The following is a 22,144-nucleotide window of genomic DNA, read 5'->3' as shown; positions in this document are numbered from 1 at the left end:
ATGGATAAAATAAACATAGTTTTTAAGCCTTTCCAAGACAAAATATAGTATCGGGTTATTCGCGGACCCACTCATCTTGCTCCCGTCTAGATCCCAATGCCGAACTTCCTGTTTATGACTGAACCATGATATCAACCGACTTTGAGTCTTTGTACGGCAACTCTCAAAAATTAAATGTAAAGTTATAACCAGTTTAAGGGATTTTTTATTTATAGGTTGTTAAAACAAAGAAAAGCACGGTGAAAATTAGGAAAATAACGGATATACATCACTTTACATTACTTTGTAGCTAAACTAAGATGCCTGCTGTAAAACTTCGACACACAGACAAATTTCAGCACAAACCTGACACGAGAGAATCTCAATGGAACAAGATTATGTGTTGTTCTTTCTTTACGATAATGCCAGCGAAACAACTTGACGTCGACCGAAAGCTATTCGAATGGCTGCTAAATATTTTGTTACTTAATTTCCTATTCGGCAAACAGGACGTTTTTCATGGTTAAGTTATACGGCCTGACGGTTCTTCAATGTATAAAAAAAAATTGTTCGTCTTTCTAAAACGAATAATCCTTTAAGAAACTCAAATGTAACAAAATAACTGGCTGAAGCAAGCGACTCAAGTGGGAGCAGCATAAATAAAAAATGTGTCTCTTTTTTTTTTTAAACATATTCTTCCATTGGATCTTTACAGACTTTACGAACTTCCACAAATCAACGAAACAGAATATGAATTTTGTGTGTTTTGTTGCCAAACAACAAATGCAAACGAACATTTCAAGCATCAAAAACACACAAAACACATTCATTCATGATACCGTGACCGAGTGGCCGTCGGATTGGTAAATTCAATTTTCCAACCCATCACTCGCCAATGACAAACGGTTTGAAGCCGATTTGCCGTGTAGGAAGATGCGGTATGCGCTTATGCTTTCTTTTCTTTTTTCTTTCTCGGAAACGTTCGGAACGCGAATGCCTGGCATCTGTCCTGCCTAACTGTGTGTGGGGGGTGGAACGGTTTTCCACGAAGTGCCGGGTCGACGCACAGTCAGTCAAATATTTGTGATTTCATGAACTTGGGCGCAAAGTTTATGATGTACTACTGTTGCCAACGAATGCCAACGAGTGTCAAATCGGTGATTGAGAAAGGGACATTGGTGTGCTTTCAGTTTCCAGAAAGATGCATTAGTGAAGTTACACAAAAAAAAAATGACAAATTGATGGCAGGTATCGGTAGGATTATCGGTAGAATTTTGAAATTCAATTTCAATTCAAGTATTTTAAAGGTAATTGATAAGCCCATTCTGAAGCTCATTGTCGTCTTAAATTACGTTGTTAAAGCATTAATCTTTCTGACATTATTTTAAGTTGCATGAATGGGGTTGAAAGCATGTTTATCAGCTTCGCTATATCAATTCTTCTCCACCCTCTTCCTAACACAGAGAAACGGATGTAGTTTTAAAAATTGAAGATTTGATATTTATGTAAATGATTTAAAAAAAACTTCCAAAACAATTTTTAAAAAATCACGCAAACGTGTAAAAAATACATCCGCATATTGATCGATTTTTCGTACAAACAAAAAAAAAAAAACAACAAACATTAAAATATAACGGACTTTTCATATTTTTTTGGATTTGTGCCGATGGTTCAGAAATCCGTGTGCTTTCTGAACCATCGGCTGAAAACCGCTTCAGTTGAAGGATCCGACAAACCCCGGTGGAGGCGCCTGGTCGTTGTTAAAACATCTCAATTAGCAGCTCGGTGCTAATGTGTTAATCTGCTTTCGAGGAAATTTCCATCCATTTGCAGAAATGGTAGTCCAGCAGTATAGGTGCGCTCGATGTATCCGAGCTTGTTGAGTACCAGTGCCCACGCGTACGGTACACGTATGTGTTTCGAAACAAGAGGTTATTAGTTAAATTCAAGCTGCAATGTCAGGTAGTGGTAATGGAGTGCGGAAAGCACATTAAAGGTGAAGTTATTTAATTGCTTAATAGTCTCTTTGGGTTAAAAGTTTCATTTGGCACTAAAAGGCCACTCAGACTATGTTCAGCAATGAGAAAATCATACAGAAACCATAAAATTTAATGTTATCGTCGCGATTTTAACGTGTCGTTTTAAATAAAGGATATAAAATATAGCAGAATGTCGGAAAATAGCTACAACTCTACTATTAATTGCTAGTTATCATCTCAAGATAAGAAATTGTTCTAGCATTTTGACGATAAATTGTTTTGTGCAAACTAATTTACACCGTTCTGCTGAATTTAGGTTTACCACATTCCTTCGTTCCAAGAATGCGTTCATCGCAATAGCAAGACGGTTGTAGTTTTTAATTAAATAGCTGTGTCCTTTTAAATCGTTAGCACATTCTTCTTTGAAACATTCCCAGCCAGAATGCGCTAAGCAGCTAAATTAGCCTCGAAGAAACTTAATCGAAGTTTGAATCCTTTCAAAGAGCAGTCTTGCAGACGCGTAGAAATATACCTACCAGCCTAGAATTTTCGTAGCCACCGTACCCACTGCCACCATTACCGCCCGCCATGTTCACGTCGATTGTCGTCTCCCGGAAGCTGGACTGATCGCGCGCAAATCCAGTGCCGAAACCGCGCCGCCTACCGCACAGCGTTTCTCGAAATGCGACTCGATACCGATGGGACATCACATTGTACAGAATCGGATTGATGGTGCTGTAAAGATAAACAGGCAGGCGGAAAACATGACAATCGGATTACGTGTAGAAAACGTGTATTTTCAAACACAGAAAAAAGTTAGCGAGTTTGATTTAGTGGAGATATAAAATTATGAAAAATGTGAGATGTGTCATGAGATTTGATAGTTATAGGTCCCTCCGTTTTGGACTGTACATAAGATAGGTATCAGGAAAACAACAACACAGACCGTAATCAAAAAAAGCAAAACATTTTACGATCGGATGCTGATAAATTTTTATTCCATATCTTCGATTTGTGTATCCGTGGGTACATGTGGGCATCCTTCCATCGTTCATTCAAGAGTTGTGTTATGAAAAGAGATTGTAATAACGGTTACCACGAACGATATGCGCGGGGAGACGAGCATGCATTACCCTTTTCTCTTACCCCAGCTCATGCCTCGTTTTGAACGAGTAAAATGTTATAAGAAGGCGTGTAACGTATGTTGAAAATACTTCCTTTGTAGTTTTTTTTCTCTCAAGATCGCCCTAGAACCGATTTATGGCGAAACGTATGAGTGTGAGCATTATTACCATAGCTGTTGTTGTACAAGGCTTGCAATATGTAAACAACAGAAATAAATGACAATGCTTTGACAATACGTCGTCTAGCCGTTATCAGTATGAGATTTGTTATTCTCTGTGTTAAAAAACGAGCGGCTTCTTTTGCCTTCTCAGTGTACTGAGCTTTTTCTTTATTACCAAGCTCTTGAGATACAATAGAGAGAGAGAGAGAGAGAGAGAGAGAGAGAGAGAGAGAGAGAGAGACAAAAAATTAGTCCGCTGTTCGCGCGCGCTTATATTAGTTTAGTTTTCCGATCTTTATCCGCTCGTGATTAGTTTTCGAATGAATCGATCGTTCCCTAACTGATCCCGGGGCAGGCTCGTCCTGCTATCTTCTGATTATTCTTATCTCTTCTATTCTTCTTCGTGCCTCCTAGCTGACAGGGCATTGATAACCTTATAAAGTTTCCAACACTCTGTATATGTCTGATGTCACACCAATGCTATAGTTTTACTGTAATAATTGGCAGTCCGGTGACCGACACATTAGAGGCGTTAGTCTTCATAAGTGAATCGAATCGCATCCGAAAAGTTCCCTTTTCCCAATAAGGTGGTTTAGTATGACATAAGATAGCCAGCGTGACCAAGCTAGCCGTTCAGCTAACAAGAAGAATATCTTCATTATTATCAGTTACTTAAGGATCTGTTGTATGTTATATTCTACGACATATTTGTGATCCTCTGCTACAAAGTAACCTGTAATCACCACTTCCAGTTTACCATATCTAAAACATTCAAGGTGCTCGATCTCATTTAAACACTTCTTTTTAGCTTAACGATCTCATCTAAAAAACGAGCGGCTTCTTTTGCCTTCTCAGTGTACTGAGCTTTTTCTTTATTACCAAGCTCTTGAGATACAATAGAGAGAGAGAGAGAGAGAGAGAGAGAGAGAGAGAGAGAGAGAGAGACAAAAAATTAGTCCGCTGTTCGCGCGCGCTTATATTAGTTTAGTTTTCCGATCTTTATCCGCTCGTGATTAGTTTTCGAATGAATCGATCGTTCCCTAACTGATCCCGGGGCAGGCTCGTCCTGCTATCTTCTGATTATTCTTATCTCTTCTATTCTTCTTCGTGCCTCCTAGCTGACAGGGCATTGATAACCTTATAAAGTTTCCAACACTCTGTATATGTCTGATGTCACACCAATGCTATAGTTTTACTGTAATAATTGGCAGTCCGGTGACCGACACATTAGAGGCGTTAGTCTTCATAAGTGAATCGAATCGCATCCGAAAAGTTCCCTTTTCCCAATAAGGTGGTTTAGTATGACATAAGATAGCCAGCGTGACCAAGCTAGCCGTTCAGCTAACAAGAAGAATATCTTCATTATTATCAGTTACTTAAGGATCTGTTGTATGTTATATTCTACGACATATTTGTGATCCTCTGCTACAAAGTAACCTGTAATCACCACTTCCAGTTTACCATATCTAAAACATTCAAGGTGCTCGATCTCATTTAAACACTTCTTTTTAGCTTAACGATCTCATCTAAAAAACGAGCGGCTTCTTTTGCCTTCTCAGTGTACTGAGCTTTTTCTTTATTACCAAGCTCTTGAGATACAATAGAGAGAGAGAGAGAGAGAGAGAGAGAGAGAGAGAGAGAGAGAGAGAGAGAGAGACAAAAAATTAGTCCGCTGTTCGCGCGCGCTTGTATTAGTTTAGTTTTCCGATCTTTATCCGCTCGTGATTAGTTTTCGAATGAATCGATCGTTCCCTAACTGATCCCGGGGCAGGCTCGTCCTGCTATCTTCTGATTATTCTTATCTCTTCTATTCTTCTTCGTGCCTCCTAGCTGACAGGGCATTGATAACCTTATAAAGTTTCCAACACTCTGTATATGTCTGATGTCACACCAATGCTATAGTTTTACTGTAATAATTGGCAGTCCGGTGACCGACACATTAGAGGCGTTAGTCTTCATAAGTGAATCGAATCGCATCCGAAAAGTTCCCTTTTCCCAATAAGGTGGTTTAGTATGACATAAGATAGCCAGCGTGACCAAGCTAGCCGTTCAGCTAACAAGAAGAATATCTTCATTATTATCAGTTACTTAAGGATCTGTTGTATGTTATATTCTACGACATATTTGTGATCCTCTGCTACAAAGTAACCTGTAATCACCACTTCCAGTTTACCATATCTAAAACATTCAAGGTGCTCGATCTCATTTAAACACTTCTTTTTAGCTTAACGATCTCATCTAAAAAACGAGCGGCTTCTTTTGCCTTCTCAGTGTACTGAGCTTTTTCTTTATTACCAAGCTCTTGAGATACAATAGAGAGAGAGAGAGAGAGAGAGAGAGAGAGAGAGAGAGAGAGAGAGAGAGAGAGACAAAAAATTAGTCCGCTGTTCGCGCGCGCTTATATTATTTTAGTTTTCCGATCTTTATCCGCTCGTGATTAGTTTTCGAATGAATCGATCGTTCCCTAACTGATCCCGGGGCAGGCTCGTCCTGCTATCTTCTGATTATTCTTATCTCTTCTATTCTTCTTCGTGCCTCCTAGCTGACAGGGCATTGATAACCTTATAAAGTTTCCAACACTCTGTATATGTCTGATGTCACACCAATGCTATAGTTTTACTGTAATAATTGGCAGTCCGGTGACCGACACATTAGAGGCGTTAGTCTTCATAAGTGAATCGAATCGCATCCGAAAAGTTCCCTTTTCCCAATAAGGTGGTTTAGTATGACATAAGATAGCCAGCGTGACCAAGCTAGCCGTTCAGCTAACAAGAAGAATATCTTCATTATTATCAGTTACTTAAGGATCTGTTGTATGTTATATTCTACGACATATTTGTGATCCTCTGCTACAAAGTAACCTGTAATCACCACTTCCAGTTTACCATATCTAAAACATTCAAGGTGCTCGATCTCATTTAAACACTTCTTTTTAGCTTAACGATCTCATCTAAAAAACGAGCGGCTTCTTTTGCCTTCTCAGTGTACTGAGCTTTTTCTTTATTACCAAGCTCTTGAGATACAATAGAGAGAGAGAGAGAGAGAGAGAGAGAGAGAGAGAGAGAGAGAGAGAGAGAGAGAGACAAAAAATTAGTCCGCTGTTCGCGCGCGCTTATATTAGTTTAGTTTTCCGATCTTTATCCGCTCGTGATTAGTTTTCGAATGAATCGATCGTTCCCTAACTGATCCCGGGGCAGGCTCGTCCTGCTATCTTCTGATTATTCTTATCTCTTCTATTCTTCTTCGTGCCTCCTAGCTGACAGGGCATTGATAACCTTATAAAGTTTCCAACACTCTGTATATGTCTGATGTCACACCAATGCTATAGTTTTACTGTAATAATTGGCAGTCCGGTGACCGACACATTAGAGGCGTTAGTCTTCATAAGTGAATCGAATCGCATCCGAAAAGTTCCCTTTTCCCAATAAGGTGGTTTAGTATGACATAAGATAGCCAGCGTGACCAAGCTAGCCGTTCAGCTAACAAGAAGAATATCTTCATTATTATCAGTTACTTAAGGATCTGTTGTATGTTATATTCTACGACATATTTGTGATCCTCTGCTACAAAGTAACCTGTAATCACCACTTCCAGTTTACCATATCTAAAACATTCAAGGTGCTCGATCTCATTTAAACACTTCTTTTTAGCTTAACGATCTCATCTAAAAAACGAGCGGCTTCTTTTGCCTTCTCAGTGTACTGAGCTTTTTCTTTATTACCAAGCTCTTGAGATACAATAGAGAGAGAGAGAGAGAGAGAGAGAGAGAGAGAGAGAGAGAGAGAGAGAGAGAGACAAAAAATTAGTCCGCTGTTCGCGCGCGCTTATATTAGTTTAGTTTTCCGATCTTTATCCGCTCGTGATTAGTTTTCGAATGAATCGATCGTTCCCTAACTGATCCCGGGGCAGGCTCGTCCTGCTATCTTCTGATTATTCTTATCTCTTCTATTCTTCTTCGTGCCTCCTAGCTGACAGGGCATTGATAACCTTATAAAGTTTCCAACACTCTGTATATGTCTGATGTCACACCAATGCTATAGTTTTACTGTAATAATTGGCAGTCCGGTGACCGACACATTAGAGGCGTTAGTCTTCATAAGTGAATCGAATCGCATCCGAAAAGTTCCCTTTTCCCAATAAGGTGGTTTAGTATGACATAAGATAGCCAGCGTGACCAAGCTAGCCGTTCAGCTAACAAGAAGAATATCTTCATTATTATCAGTTACTTAAGGATCTGTTGTATGTTATATTCTACGACATATTTGTGATCCTCTGCTACAAAGTAACCTGTAATCACCACTTCCAGTTTACCATATCTAAAACATTCAAGGTGCTCGATCTCATTTAAACACTTCTTTTTAGCTTAACGATCTCATAGGTCTTGCCGGCCTTCGAATGGCTTATTGGTTGTTTCCTCAACAACAATTCATTTTGTATAACAGCCTTGTATTGCACATACTATCATAAAATATACAAGCTGTTCAAACCACGATACTCGAACAAACACAACGGTTCATTTGTCAAATTGTTTTGAGATACTTTTGGAGTTTGGCTCTACCCCAAATGCCGCTTCACGATATCACGAAACATCTGAAGCATATACTGGGTAGAGCTTATTAACTCACGCTAACAATCCGTTCCTCGTCTGATTTCGTTCTTTCAACAGCCTTTTCAATCTTTTTGATATCTATTCTTTTACAAACTTTTCCGTGCTTTACCCTCAACCTAAAACTAATCTATATTATCTGCTTCTCTGTAAGACATGATCAAATGTTTACATGAGTGATTAATCTAGTATTAAAAAATTGTTAAACCTTTATTGTTAATGAATTTATTTAATAATGATAATGATACTGATATTGGTTTGGCTGTTAGTCGCTAAGCAAATGATTTTAGTCACATGATTCACGATCTACAACATTAGTATAAGTTTTTTTCCTCACAAAATCCAACACTACATCATCATCATCATCACAACCATCCACATTCGAGTATGCCCGGGATAAGGCAAAGAATAAGGAGGAAATGCCTTATCAATATGTGAAAATCTACTTCACACAACGGTGTTGACAATACGGCACTGAACCGTAATAATCAAATGTAAATAAATAAATAAATATAAGTTTTTTTCGTAAATTAAGTCCGTTGAAACATGACTATTAGACAGGGGGGCGTTTGGGATAATTTTGACAGTTACATTTTTGTTTATAACTCGTGATGGAGTTGGCATAGGAAAACAAGCAATACGTCATTCGACAGCTAAAAGTGTACGGAACAAGCAGCGAAAACATCCCGTGATAAAAAATGCCAAAAAAGAGTACATTGTGGAAGCGGATCACATGCATCATGATTATCCGTTAATTATCGTTGGCTTACTGCCCGGCGGACGTGCCACGGGTGCCGCAAACCAAGTTCCCCCAGACGGTGATGGTGTTTTCCATTGAGTCATCGGAAGGGGACGTGAGGGGCGGCACCCCAATTTTTCGAGCAGGGGCTGAGGCTGAACGCGGCCGGGTACATTTCCATGCTGGACACCGTCGTAAAGCCTTGGATCACGAGAGTGGCCAACGGCAGACCGTACGTGTTCCAGCAGCCTCCAAAACGATAAAGTGGTTGGCGACCAATTTCAACGACTTCACCGCGCCGAATGTGTGGCCTGCCAGCTCCCCGGATCTTAATCAAATGGATTATTTCGTGTGGGGCGCGGTGGAATGGGACACCAACAGAACCTTCAGCAACACCAAGGCGGAGCTCAGGTCCGTTTTCGCGGCCCTACCCCACGAAACTGTCGCCAGGGCTTGTTCCCAGTTCCGGAGACGGGTGGAGGCCGTAATAGAAGCCGAGGGCTGATATTTTTAATAAAATGAATAAAATACATGGTAAGCTACTATTTCTAAAACAAAACAAAAAGTTTCCCCGATGATTAATTTTGCCATAAATTTTTTTTCTTTCTCCGTAGGTGACTGTCAAAATTATCCCGAACGCCCCGACCAAAAATTGGATGGATATTACACCGTTCGCGATCTCGGTGCCCTACTTGATCATAAGTTAACATTACTTTAACATTTTAAACAAAGCAAACAAAAATGCTCGGATATTTGACAAGGCAAGCAAATGATTTTACTGACCCTAAGGGTTCAAAGGTCATATTTTTAGCACAAGCTAGGCCCACCCTAGAATTTAGCTTGGCTTTTCTGAATCTTCCTTGGCGCGGTGAGATGCCCGACTATCACGTTAAATGCTTACTATTGGGACTATCTTCTTCAGAATTTAGACGTAAAATAGAATAGAGTCGTTCAGGTTAATTCATTCGGTTACAACGAACTAGCTCTTATTACAGGGCTCATTAACCACTCTCAGATATGAGAAATATTTTCTATTTTTGAATTTCATCCCAAGTGTCGACAGCTTTGAAAGAAGAATTCGATGCGATACGGACAGGACAGGATAGGGTCAACCGTAGCTATAAGTGGTCACGGGAAATGTCCTCTGGGATTATTTCAAATCCATGGGGCTTGAAAAAATTTAACAAATAAAAAAAAAATAAACAAACATTAAACTGCAGGAAAACACCAGTAATTCATCACAGAACATTGAAAAAGAATGAAAGTCTGATTGAATGAATGAAAGAAAGAGTATCAAACGAATTCGTTACAGCAAGGGTAAAACACACACTGCGATATCAAATCATAATGCATATTTAATTCATATTTGATATCCATGAAACTAATAAAATAAAATAAAAAAAACTAGAAACACGACCATCGTCTTGTGGCGTTGTTGTATAAGGACGTTAAAAAAGCACCTTTTTATGTGTGAATCGATAGCAAAAGTTTTGCTCACCAGATTCAACCGTCCCACTAGTCCATTTGGCTCTCATAGTTTCTTTCCGAGTTCAAAAGCGTTACCAACCCGGTACAACCAGGTTCGCTCCATTCCATAATGCGAAACATCTTCCGTGGGAACAAGAAACTGTATGAACGTACGGTTCACCTCATTGTTATTCCATTCCGCAAAGCGGGCACACGCTCTCGCCCCCAAAAAGCTGTGAGGTTTAAACGTTTCTCGGCCAAACTTCTGTGTAGGGGGTACATTTGAAGCAATTTGTCCATTATTTAAATTTTCCACCACCAACCGACAATCGTTGGTGAGCTCCGTTTGTACGAGAAAAAGGTGAAGAATTTTACAACTATGCACATCCTGCGCCTTTCCGGCTCCATCCAGCACCCTCCGTTTCCGCAAGCAACGAATGGAATGTAAATAAAAGGATGCGATTTTATCACGTCCTCTACCAGGTGGGCCGGGTGATGTGTAACCTGTGCAGAATGGAGTTGTGCACTTTCCCTCCTGTTTTTGGCTGCTTAACGAGTCTCTAAAGGATTTCAGACGAGACACGGTTGGTGTGAATCGTGTGCTGCTACGAATTCCTGCAGATCGCATATCTTTTTCTGGAAAAACTTTCTCAACATGACTCGCTGGTTACTTGAATGAAATTTGCATCAACTCTTCAGAGCACGCTCTCGGAGAAGATTGACTCGAACAGAAACAGGTACAGACGACGGAACGAGTGTTCCATATGGTGGAAGATAACCGCCATACGAATCATGCTGAGTGGGAAGGCTTCAAAAATTGGTTTTCGTTTAGTGAGAAAAGTTTATTCGTTGATGCTGCCACATTCCTTACCATTCTTTCTTTCGCACGGCACTGTTCGCTATGGAAAATAAATAAAAAATCAAACGTACCGGAGAACACATGTCGATCTGTAAATCGCAATGGTGGTGCCGAACAGTGGGTGAACTTTGTTAGATTGCAACATCGCCTTACGCATGAGATTCGAGCGGGTAAGTGAATTCTGTTTGTGGCCAGGGGTGGGCAACGTACGTGACTTTTTGCGTCTTTTGTGACTTATATTTTCTAATCTATTGTGAACTTTATACCAGAACATATGCAACGAAACCGTGGAACAAAACGGAACAAAATTATAATAAAAATTTAAACAAAAACATGTACTTGTTCTTTTTGCCATGAAGCGAGTATCTGCTATTTTTATAGGAAATCAATGATACCATCCTTTCCCTACAGCCAGGACAACTGATTCATTCGTCATTGAGGTTGCTCACAGAAATATAGGCACAAAAAGATTGAAAGTAACCAGACAACCAGAGATTCTTTTTTTTAGGAACGGCCGGGCCGTATTGCTTCTTGACTTAATAATACCACGTAGTGTGGATAGTCAGTCCTCACTACGGAGAGATAGGTCCGAATGGGATTTGCACTCCGGTCCTGCTGTTTGAAGACCGATACCAATGTCGCCTACACCACCGGGGTCCCAAGATATTTTTTTACAACGAAGACAAAATAAAATGCCCGGGCCTTGTAATGCACAAGCCACATCGGAAGAAAGGCTTATTAAACAAAAAAAAAATCGACAAAGTATAATGACCCGATGGTAGTCGTGTTGATATAATAAATCCTGGCCGAGAGGCATGATGGACAATCGAATCTCCGGCTAGTCATAGAAGCGACAAACTGAAGGTCAAGTTCTACCAAGATTGTAGTGTCCGATGTAACATAAAGCTTTCAGTAAACTCCACCCATCTAAACTCTACCCTTTTTCGACGCTTGTTTGCCAACCACTGACTTCATCGGTGAAACTGGAACGGTGATGCTGGTGTGCGCTGGAATCTCAAGCAGTCCGTACCCTTGCAAACGATCTCGCTACGGCAAGACAGCTGTATTTGCGTTTAAAGTTCTATTCCTTCCATGTGGAGACATTCCTTTTTTGCGGTATTTTTGTGGGAATCATCATATAGCAATTCGTCCTAACCCGTGTAAACTTTAATTTTTCTTCGATTTTTTTGGTCGCACTTTGCTGACTTCTCTACGCAATCCTCCGTATGCCAGTCGAGACGCAACCCGTTTGCATAATGCCACCTTGACAATGGTTCTATTCCTGCCGAGTAACATGACGCGTTTCGGTTCCAGCAGCGTCTTTACCAGCCGGCAAACAGCGGATATGGTTACGCAATTTTCATCCCTTACCCGGTTCCGTGCAAGTAAATTGAATGTTTTCGGATAAGACCTTCTCGGCTGGAGAGAAATGAACACAAAAAAAAACGGGAGAAAAAACAGGGAAAACAACCCTAAAGAGCGTTAAAAAAAGGATATTCTAATCTTTCCTGCACGAAGCCACCAAGCCATTTTCATCTCTTTTCGTTGATCCGCTTTTGCTGGATCGTGTCGATAAGGGAACGATGAGCCAAGCTAAATTGTGCCTCGTCAAAGATCGCTTCCGGTTGCCACTTCCTGGTTGGATGGGAAATTTCCCCGGCAGCAGACTAAACAAACACTGAATTTGTAGCTATGCACTTTCCAACTTTGCTCTCGGAATATGTGCCAACGGTAATCTCCGATTCTTGCTACCTCGGAGCTGGTAATAATAATAAAGAATAATAATCTAAAACCCTCCGTTTTCAATTCTCGTTAAATTATCTAGAAAGCAAAGGATAACAGCAAACGATGAAAAAACGCGACCCCTTGCAGGGATGTAGATTGAAAATTCTATCTTCAGAGCGTGTGACACGCCGAACCGGTATCAGTGCAGTCACAACCTACGCCGGTATTTGTTGGAAAACGAGCGAGTAAAGGATAAAATATGCTTTCCAACAAAGGCTTCACTGATCGGAAAATCTAAAGAGAGTTAAAACCGAAGCGGTACTGCATGGGCCCGATCTTCATGTACATGCGATGTACAATCTTACACCATTGCAGGCAACGGTATGTTCAGACTTTTGTCTTTGTACATTGATTGGTTGTCGAAGAAAATTGTCTTCTAATGACGATACGGTTTCCCCAAATGAGAAAACAGAAACCGCCGCAAGCAATGTTCGATAGTAACTATTTTTAAAAACCTTCTTGAGGTACGTTTACAATCGATACCAAGTCCTATCTCCGGGCGTTTGAAGAAGTAAGCGATCCAAAGGAATGGGAAATGAGTTTTTGCCTGACAGAATGTTTCGATGTACCGATCTATAAATTGTTGTTTTGCTTTGGTGAAATTATGATAAGTAGTATGAGCAGGAGAGGTACATATGGTTCGAGGACGGCATAAATATATTGTTTTCATACAGTTGACTTGATTGACAAGGCTTTGTATGGAGGAACATAGTCTAGAAAATCATTAGCAACTGATGAATATTTATATTAGATTGAGCCTCTGTTATCTACAACACAAATGTTATTGTATCCCAGCGATGTAATTCTATTTGAAGCTTTGATGCTTCATTTAACTACAGTGACTGCTCACAGACTATCCATGGAGAGCTGTAGTCTCAGTATATATCGGTTGTTAGATGCTTTGGTGCGAGAAAGTGCCAGATCCAGTGCCAGATACTTCCACACCATTCGTTGTTTATCGTTTGGAAATACATGTTTTGTATTTTTGATTGTTTATCGATGATCACACTCACTCTTCGAAGATTAAAACTAAATTATACAGCTAGGGGCACATGGAGCGCAAACGTCAAGTGTTGTGTCAAAATTATTTTTGGATTTGGTAGGTACAAACGTTGAGCGCAAACATTTGTAAACAAATCTTTCCTACGAGGAAAGAAGAAAATAACTACGGATATTACGGCCTGTTTTACGATATATTTGTGAATATTAACATTTTGCTGTGATTTAAGATCAATTTTATCCGGTATTTGTCGCTACCTGGTTTGGTCCACCAGAAGCGCAAAGCTGAGATGAAATATATTGTGACTACACGAAGCGCTACAAAAATATTGTACGTTTTGATACTGCGCTTGTGTTTGCGTTTATTATTTGCATTCCATGTGACTCAAACTTATGACTTTCTTCTACTATTAGTGTTCTGAAAATCTGTTATATATCTTACTTTTGCTATGTCTTAACATCTTTGCTTATTATTTCTTGGCGCTTGGAGTCTGTCGTTTATCGTTGGCCTTCCGTTACTAGCTTCCATTGATTTAACAATTGATTTAAAAAAAAATCACTTGGAAACTATTAACGAAACGCTAGAGTACTCTAACGGAGTCTAAATAATGATATAGAGATGATATAGCGGAATCTGCATTTATGCCTTGTGGATGATTGTGAGAACATTTGATGCTTCTTTTTTGACTGTTTTATTAACATCGGCCGATCAGTTGATGATGGATTTTGGTGTCTAGTCTCGTGAGATAGGTTACTCAGTTTCGGGATAGTAAAGAGATAAAGGTAAAAGTAAAGGGTGCAAAATTGTAACAAAAAATAAAAAACAAATAAAATGAACTTAATTTGTTTTTAGCAACAGCTACTTCTTAGTTGATCACTATCACTTCAAATTCAGTGTGGTTATAAGGGGTGATGGTAGCTACTCAACAAAAACAAAAACTTGACGAAAGATTGGTTTCCCTAACTGGAGGCCATTATACCGTTCCTTTCGGATTGTACTAGGTCAGGTTTTGAATTCGATGGGGCCACTGTGTACTGTGGCGCAAAACGTTTACAAACGTCATAAATCAAGTTGGGGAACGACATAATCAAACTGTGTTAACCGATTAGGCAGCCAAAGCGCATCGAGAGCTTTCGAGTGTTTCCGGCTATGCTGCTCTAAGCGAAACAAGGTGTCGGGATTGGCTTCTACGCTTTCGAGGTGATAATTATGCCGTGGAAGATCCTCAACGTGAAGGAAACCCCAAAACGTTCGCCGACCAGGAATTAACGGCTTTACTGGAGGGAAATCACTGCCAAACGCAAGAAGAGCTTGCAGTCGGGCTTGGTGTAGCTTGTCAGGCCATATCATCACGGCTGAATGAGTTAGGCATGATACAGATGGCCAAGCACTGCGTGAAAAACGGGCAGAATACTCATCCCGCCACTACAAAATTATTCTGCTGTATGAAAATGCTCGGCCACATGTTGCGCAACCCGTGAAGAACTACCTTAATACCCTCAAATGAGATGTTTTACCGCACCCGCCGTATCCACCGGGTCTGGAACCATCGGATAACCATCTGTTCCGATCCATGGCATTAACATGCCTATAAACAGATTCAGAATAGGTTGGATACCTGGATTGCGTCGAAAAATGTATCATTTTTCCGAAAAGGAATCCGCTATTTACCCAAAAGGTGAAAGAAATTAATAAATAGTAATGGCCAATAATTCTGTTGACCCAATTTAAAAAAATAAAAATACCACAAGTAAAAATGAACTAATGCGCATATAAAAACGGCCGTTATTTATATGCGCACCTAATATCTCTATTTCCAACGTTTGTTTGACGGTTTGTCTTCTAAAGAATCGTTATCATCACTGTAACTGTTCCCAATTGTTTTATTTTTAAACATCTTGGAGAATTACAACTAATGCACTTAAACCATGCATTTGCATTTGTAGGAGTATTCGTAGCATAATTTAGCCAAATTTGCAGCTACTGATAACCGTCACTTACGAACTTTAATTAATGTGGGTGCGAGAAAGGCGGAACATGCAAACATTCCAAGAAACGCCCCGTAGACCGAAACACATTACAACCACTGCAAGCGTCACTGCCGACGAACGTTGAAATTAATCATTGCCGTAAGCATCAATAAACTTCTTGCGGTCAGTTTCCCCGTCATCATCATCGTTGCCCGTAGCGTCCCCCCAAATGATGTGCCGTCTAATGAAGTTTACTCATTCGACGTGACGATGCGTGACCGATTCATACGCCTATTTGCCATCAATATTCACAGCTGTTACCAAAACCGGGTGTTGTTGTTGTCAGCGTCCGATTATTGGGCGAGTTTCAATACCGCGAAATTCGCCATATGTTAATCAAAACTCGGTCGCGAAACCCGGATGGATTCTGAGCACGAGATTAGGCAGTGATAAATTTCTTGGAACAAAAGCGTTGCGAGCTGTTTGCAACACTAGGCTTATGGCTGCCGTGAAGGCGTTGAAGTTGCACATTCTATCAAGCGTATCGCTATTATTACGATTATTATTACTATTAAAACGGTAATACGATTTGGCTTTTTTCTTTGCCTTTCTTCTTCGTAGTTCTTGGAAGTCTTAAGCTTCAGCATAAGATCTGTGCCCAAAAAGTTGCCAGTTTGCTGGTGCTAAGAGATTTTATTTTTTCCTAGATTTGGATGTTTTTGCTCGTATAAGCGTTGACGAGTTAGCTGTTATATGCCACTGCTTACTTCTGATCCACTGTTTCACTCATTCCCAAGAGCCCGATGATGAAGTGAGTCATTTGCATAAAGCAATTTGCGTCCAGCACTATATAACAGCTTTCCATATTAACGGTCGTGTGAATTGTTTCATTCTTTTTTTCTCGCTGCTTTCCTTTCGACTCATCCGCTAAACTAAGCCACATCCTAGGCGCAGATGTTGCAGTATCGTCGTGCTTCTCACACGGAACAGCTCAACTGCATAAGTACTTCCGCGGATTTGTACTTGTCCAGAGCTTAGCAATGAGCTAGGCAAAGAAGGAGAGCCACAACGGAACGGATCTTTGTCACAAAACAACAAACAAAGTACACACATTCCCAGACAACAGACAGTTTACAAAGAGAAGTTTGTCTACTCCAGAAAGAAACGAGCAGTTTAATCATGTACCGTCATCTGAGACCGGCTCGAGCTTGTTTTTGGGGTTTTGCTGACGATCTTGGTTTCCTTTGGCTCATCCGTAAGAAGTTCGAATTTATTTTCTGTCGTTTCGGTTTAATCCACACGTTTTGCAGCAGATGTTGTGAAGTTTCAAACAGCTAAACTTGTTTGATTGTGCTTTGTTTTTCGTTGGCATTGTTCTCGATTGCCATCGCTTCATAGCGCACAAAATAAAAATCTTGCTTTTTAGTACGTTTGCCTATGAATTCCAATGAAAGTGGTCCGTTTTCATTTCAGAGGGGTTCGGACGCGTACCGGAAAAGAAAATAAAGGCAAATTGTCGTCTAGTAATGGAAAAATCAATTTCAAGACGCTTTTACCACGATTGTTGTGATTCCAAATTGGGTACAATTTTATTTCCATGTCGTTACAAAACCCTTGTAGCATACGGAATTGTGTGTGTGTGTGTGTGCATATAGCCAAATATATCAAGGAGTTACAATAAACAAACCTAACATCCTAACACCAGCATGTGAAGTAAGCCATCGAAAACCGATGATTTGCCATCAGAATGATCAACAATCATCGTACAATTTTCAGCCTCTCAGCCTGTGAACACGTTTCCGGGTGATTTAATTGTTCCAGGAATGCTTCCAGTGTTGTTTTCACAATTTTCACGCGCAAAGATTACGGAGAACCGCGTGTTAAATTGCTGTACACTGTCATATCCCTTTTGAGTCGGTTGGCTCGGTTGGGTGGGTAGCGAATCCGGATGGAGTGGTTCGTATCATCTTGCCTTGCCTTGCTGATGTGTTTATGCTGTCGACGTAAAACGTGAGAAAAAGTTTTCCCATTGAAATGGTAATGAGATTTATCTGAAATTTTACCGACCTTTTTGAAAGAACAGACGGCGATTGAAGGGGGCGATGAGAGTGCGCTGGTGATAAAGATGATCGTTAAAGAACCTTGATAGCATGATTATGGGGCTCGTCCAACCGGGAGTATGAAAGAATGGTTTGGCTAAATAAGGCCGCACAGTAAATTGGACAAATAGGATGCACGTTTCGGGAAGTACTTGTGGTAAGAAGAATGTATGCCTTTTTATATGGAAGTGATTATCACGATCGATTAAATTATTGATTCCCGAGAGGCAGCCCGATGGTGTATTGATTAAACTTTCGTTTTTTTTATTCGTCAAGATTTGTGCCAAATCTGTAACCGTTCTAAGAAAGAACAGTTGAAGGTTGACTGATGATCCGCAATCAATTTTGAAGAGTTTTGACTATCGATATTAGGATTTTAATACTTCTTACGATGAAAGATTTTACTAAGTATTTAGGGTGGAAATGCCAGATGGTTTAGTGTTAGAGGTACTACTGTTTATAACACCACAAAATAAAAGTCCACTTGTTTGCTGGTTATGAGTAAATTAAATTAAGGAATCCAGGAATGACTAGGCCTTAGCCCCATATTTCCAACAAACAGGAGATAGTTCTGGATTTATATAAAACATGAGAATGGGCATGAACATATGGAGGCGCCTAGTACTTTACCCATGTTAGGCAGGGTGGTGGATTAAACCCTTGGAGACCCTAAGCGGTATCAAAGCTAGGGCTCTCTACCTTATCTTTTTTGCTTATTGGAAAGAATTTCTTTTTAAGTTCAGAGTTCCTTGCAACTTCGAGCTTCTGCCAGCGTACATAATTTAAAAGAAAATCAAGAAATTGAAGTGCAAGTTAGTGGAATTATATCCTTTTATGTTCTCTTTTTCCATTCAAATTCCACTAATCAAAGAACTCTTTCTTATTCATATTTATGTATTTTCTGCTCATAAGATAATCTGAAATTCACTAGTATCAAATATCTGTTATTTCAACATAACACGCATAATCGGTCATAATTATGAATTATTAGACAAACATGTTTTTACAACTGGATAATAACTCGTATGCCAAACAAGAAGATAACAGAGCACACAAAACTAAATGGACTTGATAGCCTTAGTTTGGAGGAACCCTTGGCATGGAGCGGTTACAATTTTTCCTGTGTTACAATAATTATCATCACGTCATATTTTCTGTATATGTCTTTTACAATGGCTTCAAATTGAACGTTATTGCTGACAACATGTAATTTTAAAAAAAATCAATATTCTAAATGTTATCTATCTTTACATGTTATAATATCATATATGTTTATCTTTGGATTTACCTTTACTGCAATTTTCCCAACGGTACACTTTATTGTTACTTAAATAAAGCTAATACTCTTCGCTGTAAGGACCGTAAGGCCAAATAAATCTCATTCCCTAATCCCGAATCGGCATTCGAAGGTTGGCAATCGTTTGAAGCGCTCCAAATGACTCATGATACTAAGGTCAACAAATCTATTAGCATGCCCTTTCCAAACCTGAATAAACACATTCCCTTCCCAGGCTTGGGATAAAAGCGCTTTCAATCACTGGAAGAAGGTCACCCGATATAAATTCCGCATACGCATTCATTGATTGTATCTTTGATTGTCCCTTTTTGATAGAGTCAAACGTGTGTATCTTTCCCACCCGAACCCGAACGGCGACGAATCCCTTGAAGTGAAAGTAAATGGGAAAAGTTACCGCTGGGCAAAGAAAATGAACTTTATTGCATAGAATCGTCAACCTTTGGGGACATCCTTACATGGAAATGAAAGCTGTCTTCTAAAAATATCTCAATACGTTCGTAATAGCAGAGTGCGATTTGGAGGAATTTTGTATGTACGTCCTGTGGTGTCGCAGTTCATTGAAGTCGGGCAGGATAAATATGCAATAGATCAACCGTTTTACCATCACAAAAGTGACACCCGGCCTGAAACGGGTGGTATTTAACGGAAACACCAGCCAGCAACGACAGCACCAAAGGTTCGCCGACTTCTCCGGAACCTATGTCTTTGCCCTGGATGCCCTGCCAGCAGTGATAAAGTGGACACACTTAATATGTAATGTTCGCTTTGAGCTGGGTCGAGGCTTGCATTTGCAGTGAACAGACTTTGGTTTGGCACGGCCAACGTAATGGCAAACAAACATTGGCATGGTTTGGTTGGAAACAATTAACAATGGCCCCCACCACTGTGGAGTTCTGGGTCCTAGGTCGGTTGACTTCTGGTCGTTTATATACATTTTGTTACTGTTGCTGCATTGTGTGTTCAACGGCTGAGAGGTAAAATGTGACAAATGGAATGTTTAGAGGGTACTCACCAAGAAACATAATACAGCCAGCCAGCCACGGAAAAGAGCCACGTGTTGACCGTGTTGAAGTGTTGCCAGTCGCGGGCATACAGAAAGAGAAGCCGTTGCGCGTGGAAGGGCGCCCAGCAAACGAAGAACGTAATCACAACGGCAGCTATATTGTTGAAGACACGAAGGAGCATGAAAAATGGAAGTAAATGTGATGAAAGCCCAAAACAATAATAAAAATCTAGTTTTTTTTATTGTGAGTAATGTGGAATGTGGTAGACCGGAGAAGATGAGATGGAAAAGATAGTGACAGAGTCGTGTCGGACGATGTCAACGGCAGCGTCAAGTGAAGCCAAGCGAGTTGATTAAATGTGGTCATTGGTACGAGTAGCAAGTACAAATTTATGACAAAAGAATGGAGAATTAAAATTTGCTTGTAGCAGCTGTGAAATGAGTTGCATCATTTATGAAGGATTTTTTAAATTCTTGTTTGTCTTGTCGTCAGCAAGACTGTTGAGAAAATAGGTAGCTCAAACACAATTCTATAAGAACACATCATTTGCATTTATTACGTCCATGAAGATGACTTTCGAGAGAGTTCAATCTACTTCTCATACTTCCTCCGAGATTGAAAAGTTTCTCAGAAAAACTTTTATTTGAATACTTTAAAATCGTCCCTTAGCTGCCATCTGCCATTAACCACAACGGCAATTGAAAGTAATGAGAGGCCCTCTGTTTTGCCTATATTTGACAACATTTGTCAATCGTTGCCATCGTTTGATGATAATAATTTGAAGGATGCTGTAGTGCCAGAACACTGATGGCTTTGTTGAATGTTTGGTCGTTCCAACTTCGTACAACAGGCTTCCCGGCCGAAACGGAACATCCTAAATTACGTTCCAAAAATGGATGTTCGTTCTCGCGCGTAAGGAAGCACACAGTGACGCACCAGAAATGACTGTCATTTGTCATCGTCGGTGTGCTAACGGAGACGGAGACTGCTACTGGCTGGCAGAATCCATGGGTCATATCCGGCCCACGGGATCCGGTAGTTGGGTTGATTTATGTCATCTATTCAATTTTTGCACCTTGGAGTTCTTGGGCTTTCTTGTCTCGTCTTTCCTTTAATCAACCCCTAGCGTAACCTTGACGATATCACTACCCAAGTCGTGGTTCGTGTTTCGTTGTGCGTGCGGGACACTCGTGACAGCACGTGTCTGCTCGTTGGACGTCAGGTTTGGAGCCATAACAATGTGTTCAACGTGACGCATTCGATACATTGAATGCGAAGCATGTATTTGTGGTTCTCGGGTGTTTCACAAGTGCATCGGAACAGAAAGTGCAGCACAAGTTGAATGAAAATCATGTCATTCGAAAGAAACATAGTGCGTTCGGGGAGGATTGTGCATAAAATCTGCAGCTAACGAAGGCTTGAAAATTCACTTAGGTTTTATGTCTTAGGTCTGTGTTACGATGCATTTGTGGAACATAACATTTGGAAATTTATTTTTTGAATCTATTTAATGATACTTTTAAAATCATTCACTAATGTTGCCACCAAAGAATGAAACGAAAATGCACTTAGTACCGAAAACACTTAGTGACAGTTAATCCCATCTAACGGTTTATGAACCACAATTTCTTCTAACCGTCTTTAATTTTATCAAGATTAATCCTGCAAACAAGACACCTGGCAACTGGTGTCACTTTACTAACGAAAATGCTATTAAAAAGATGGGAAAAACATCACTCTAAGCAATTCCCGTTCATCGGCAATTGAAATTAATGAGCATATTAGTGACCTCATCACCGTTAACGGCCGAAGAAAACGGGCCCCGCTATGGCGACCAAATTTCTAATAAAGTTCTATTGTTCTGACCCTTCGGCATCATTCGCAGGTTTTACAAAAGGTTAATGGATTGGTCAGAGTAGATAGCATGCCAAGGTGCACGCTGTAGTGAGCTGCAAACGCTGATAACAGGTGTGGTTTAAAAAGTGGTTATTTAATAGCTGTACGTTATCATGCGTATGGCGATAGACTCTACTGTAATTGTTTGCAATTTCTATCTAAGGAAAATTGAATTTAGT

The 22,144-nt window shown here is 40.1% G+C and overlaps 1 protein-coding gene across 1 annotated transcript in view; it reads right to left on the bottom strand.

Annotated features, from left to right (window-relative positions):
- The window catches only part of LOC126557229 (neuropeptides capa receptor), a 48,723-nt gene that overhangs the window by 5,346 nt on the left and 21,233 nt on the right, over positions 1 to 22,144 (bottom strand). Inside the window, exons 6-7 of the mRNA XM_050212934.1 lie at positions 20,078 to 20,222; positions 2,495 to 2,693 (exon numbers count right to left, since the gene is read on the bottom strand). Coding sequence (XP_050068891.1) covers positions 2,495 to 2,693; positions 20,078 to 20,222 — 344 coding nt within the window. The remainder of the gene's footprint in view (positions 1 to 2,494; positions 2,694 to 20,077; positions 20,223 to 22,144) is intronic.

Source organism: Anopheles maculipalpis, chromosome 2RL (assembly GCF_943734695.1).
Source record: "Anopheles maculipalpis chromosome 2RL, idAnoMacuDA_375_x, whole genome shotgun sequence".
In the NCBI taxonomy this organism is placed as follows: Eukaryota; Metazoa; Arthropoda; class Insecta; order Diptera; family Culicidae; genus Anopheles; species Anopheles maculipalpis.
The sequence above is the reverse complement of the archived record's forward strand: the minus strand, read 5'-3'. Positions and strand labels throughout refer to the sequence as shown.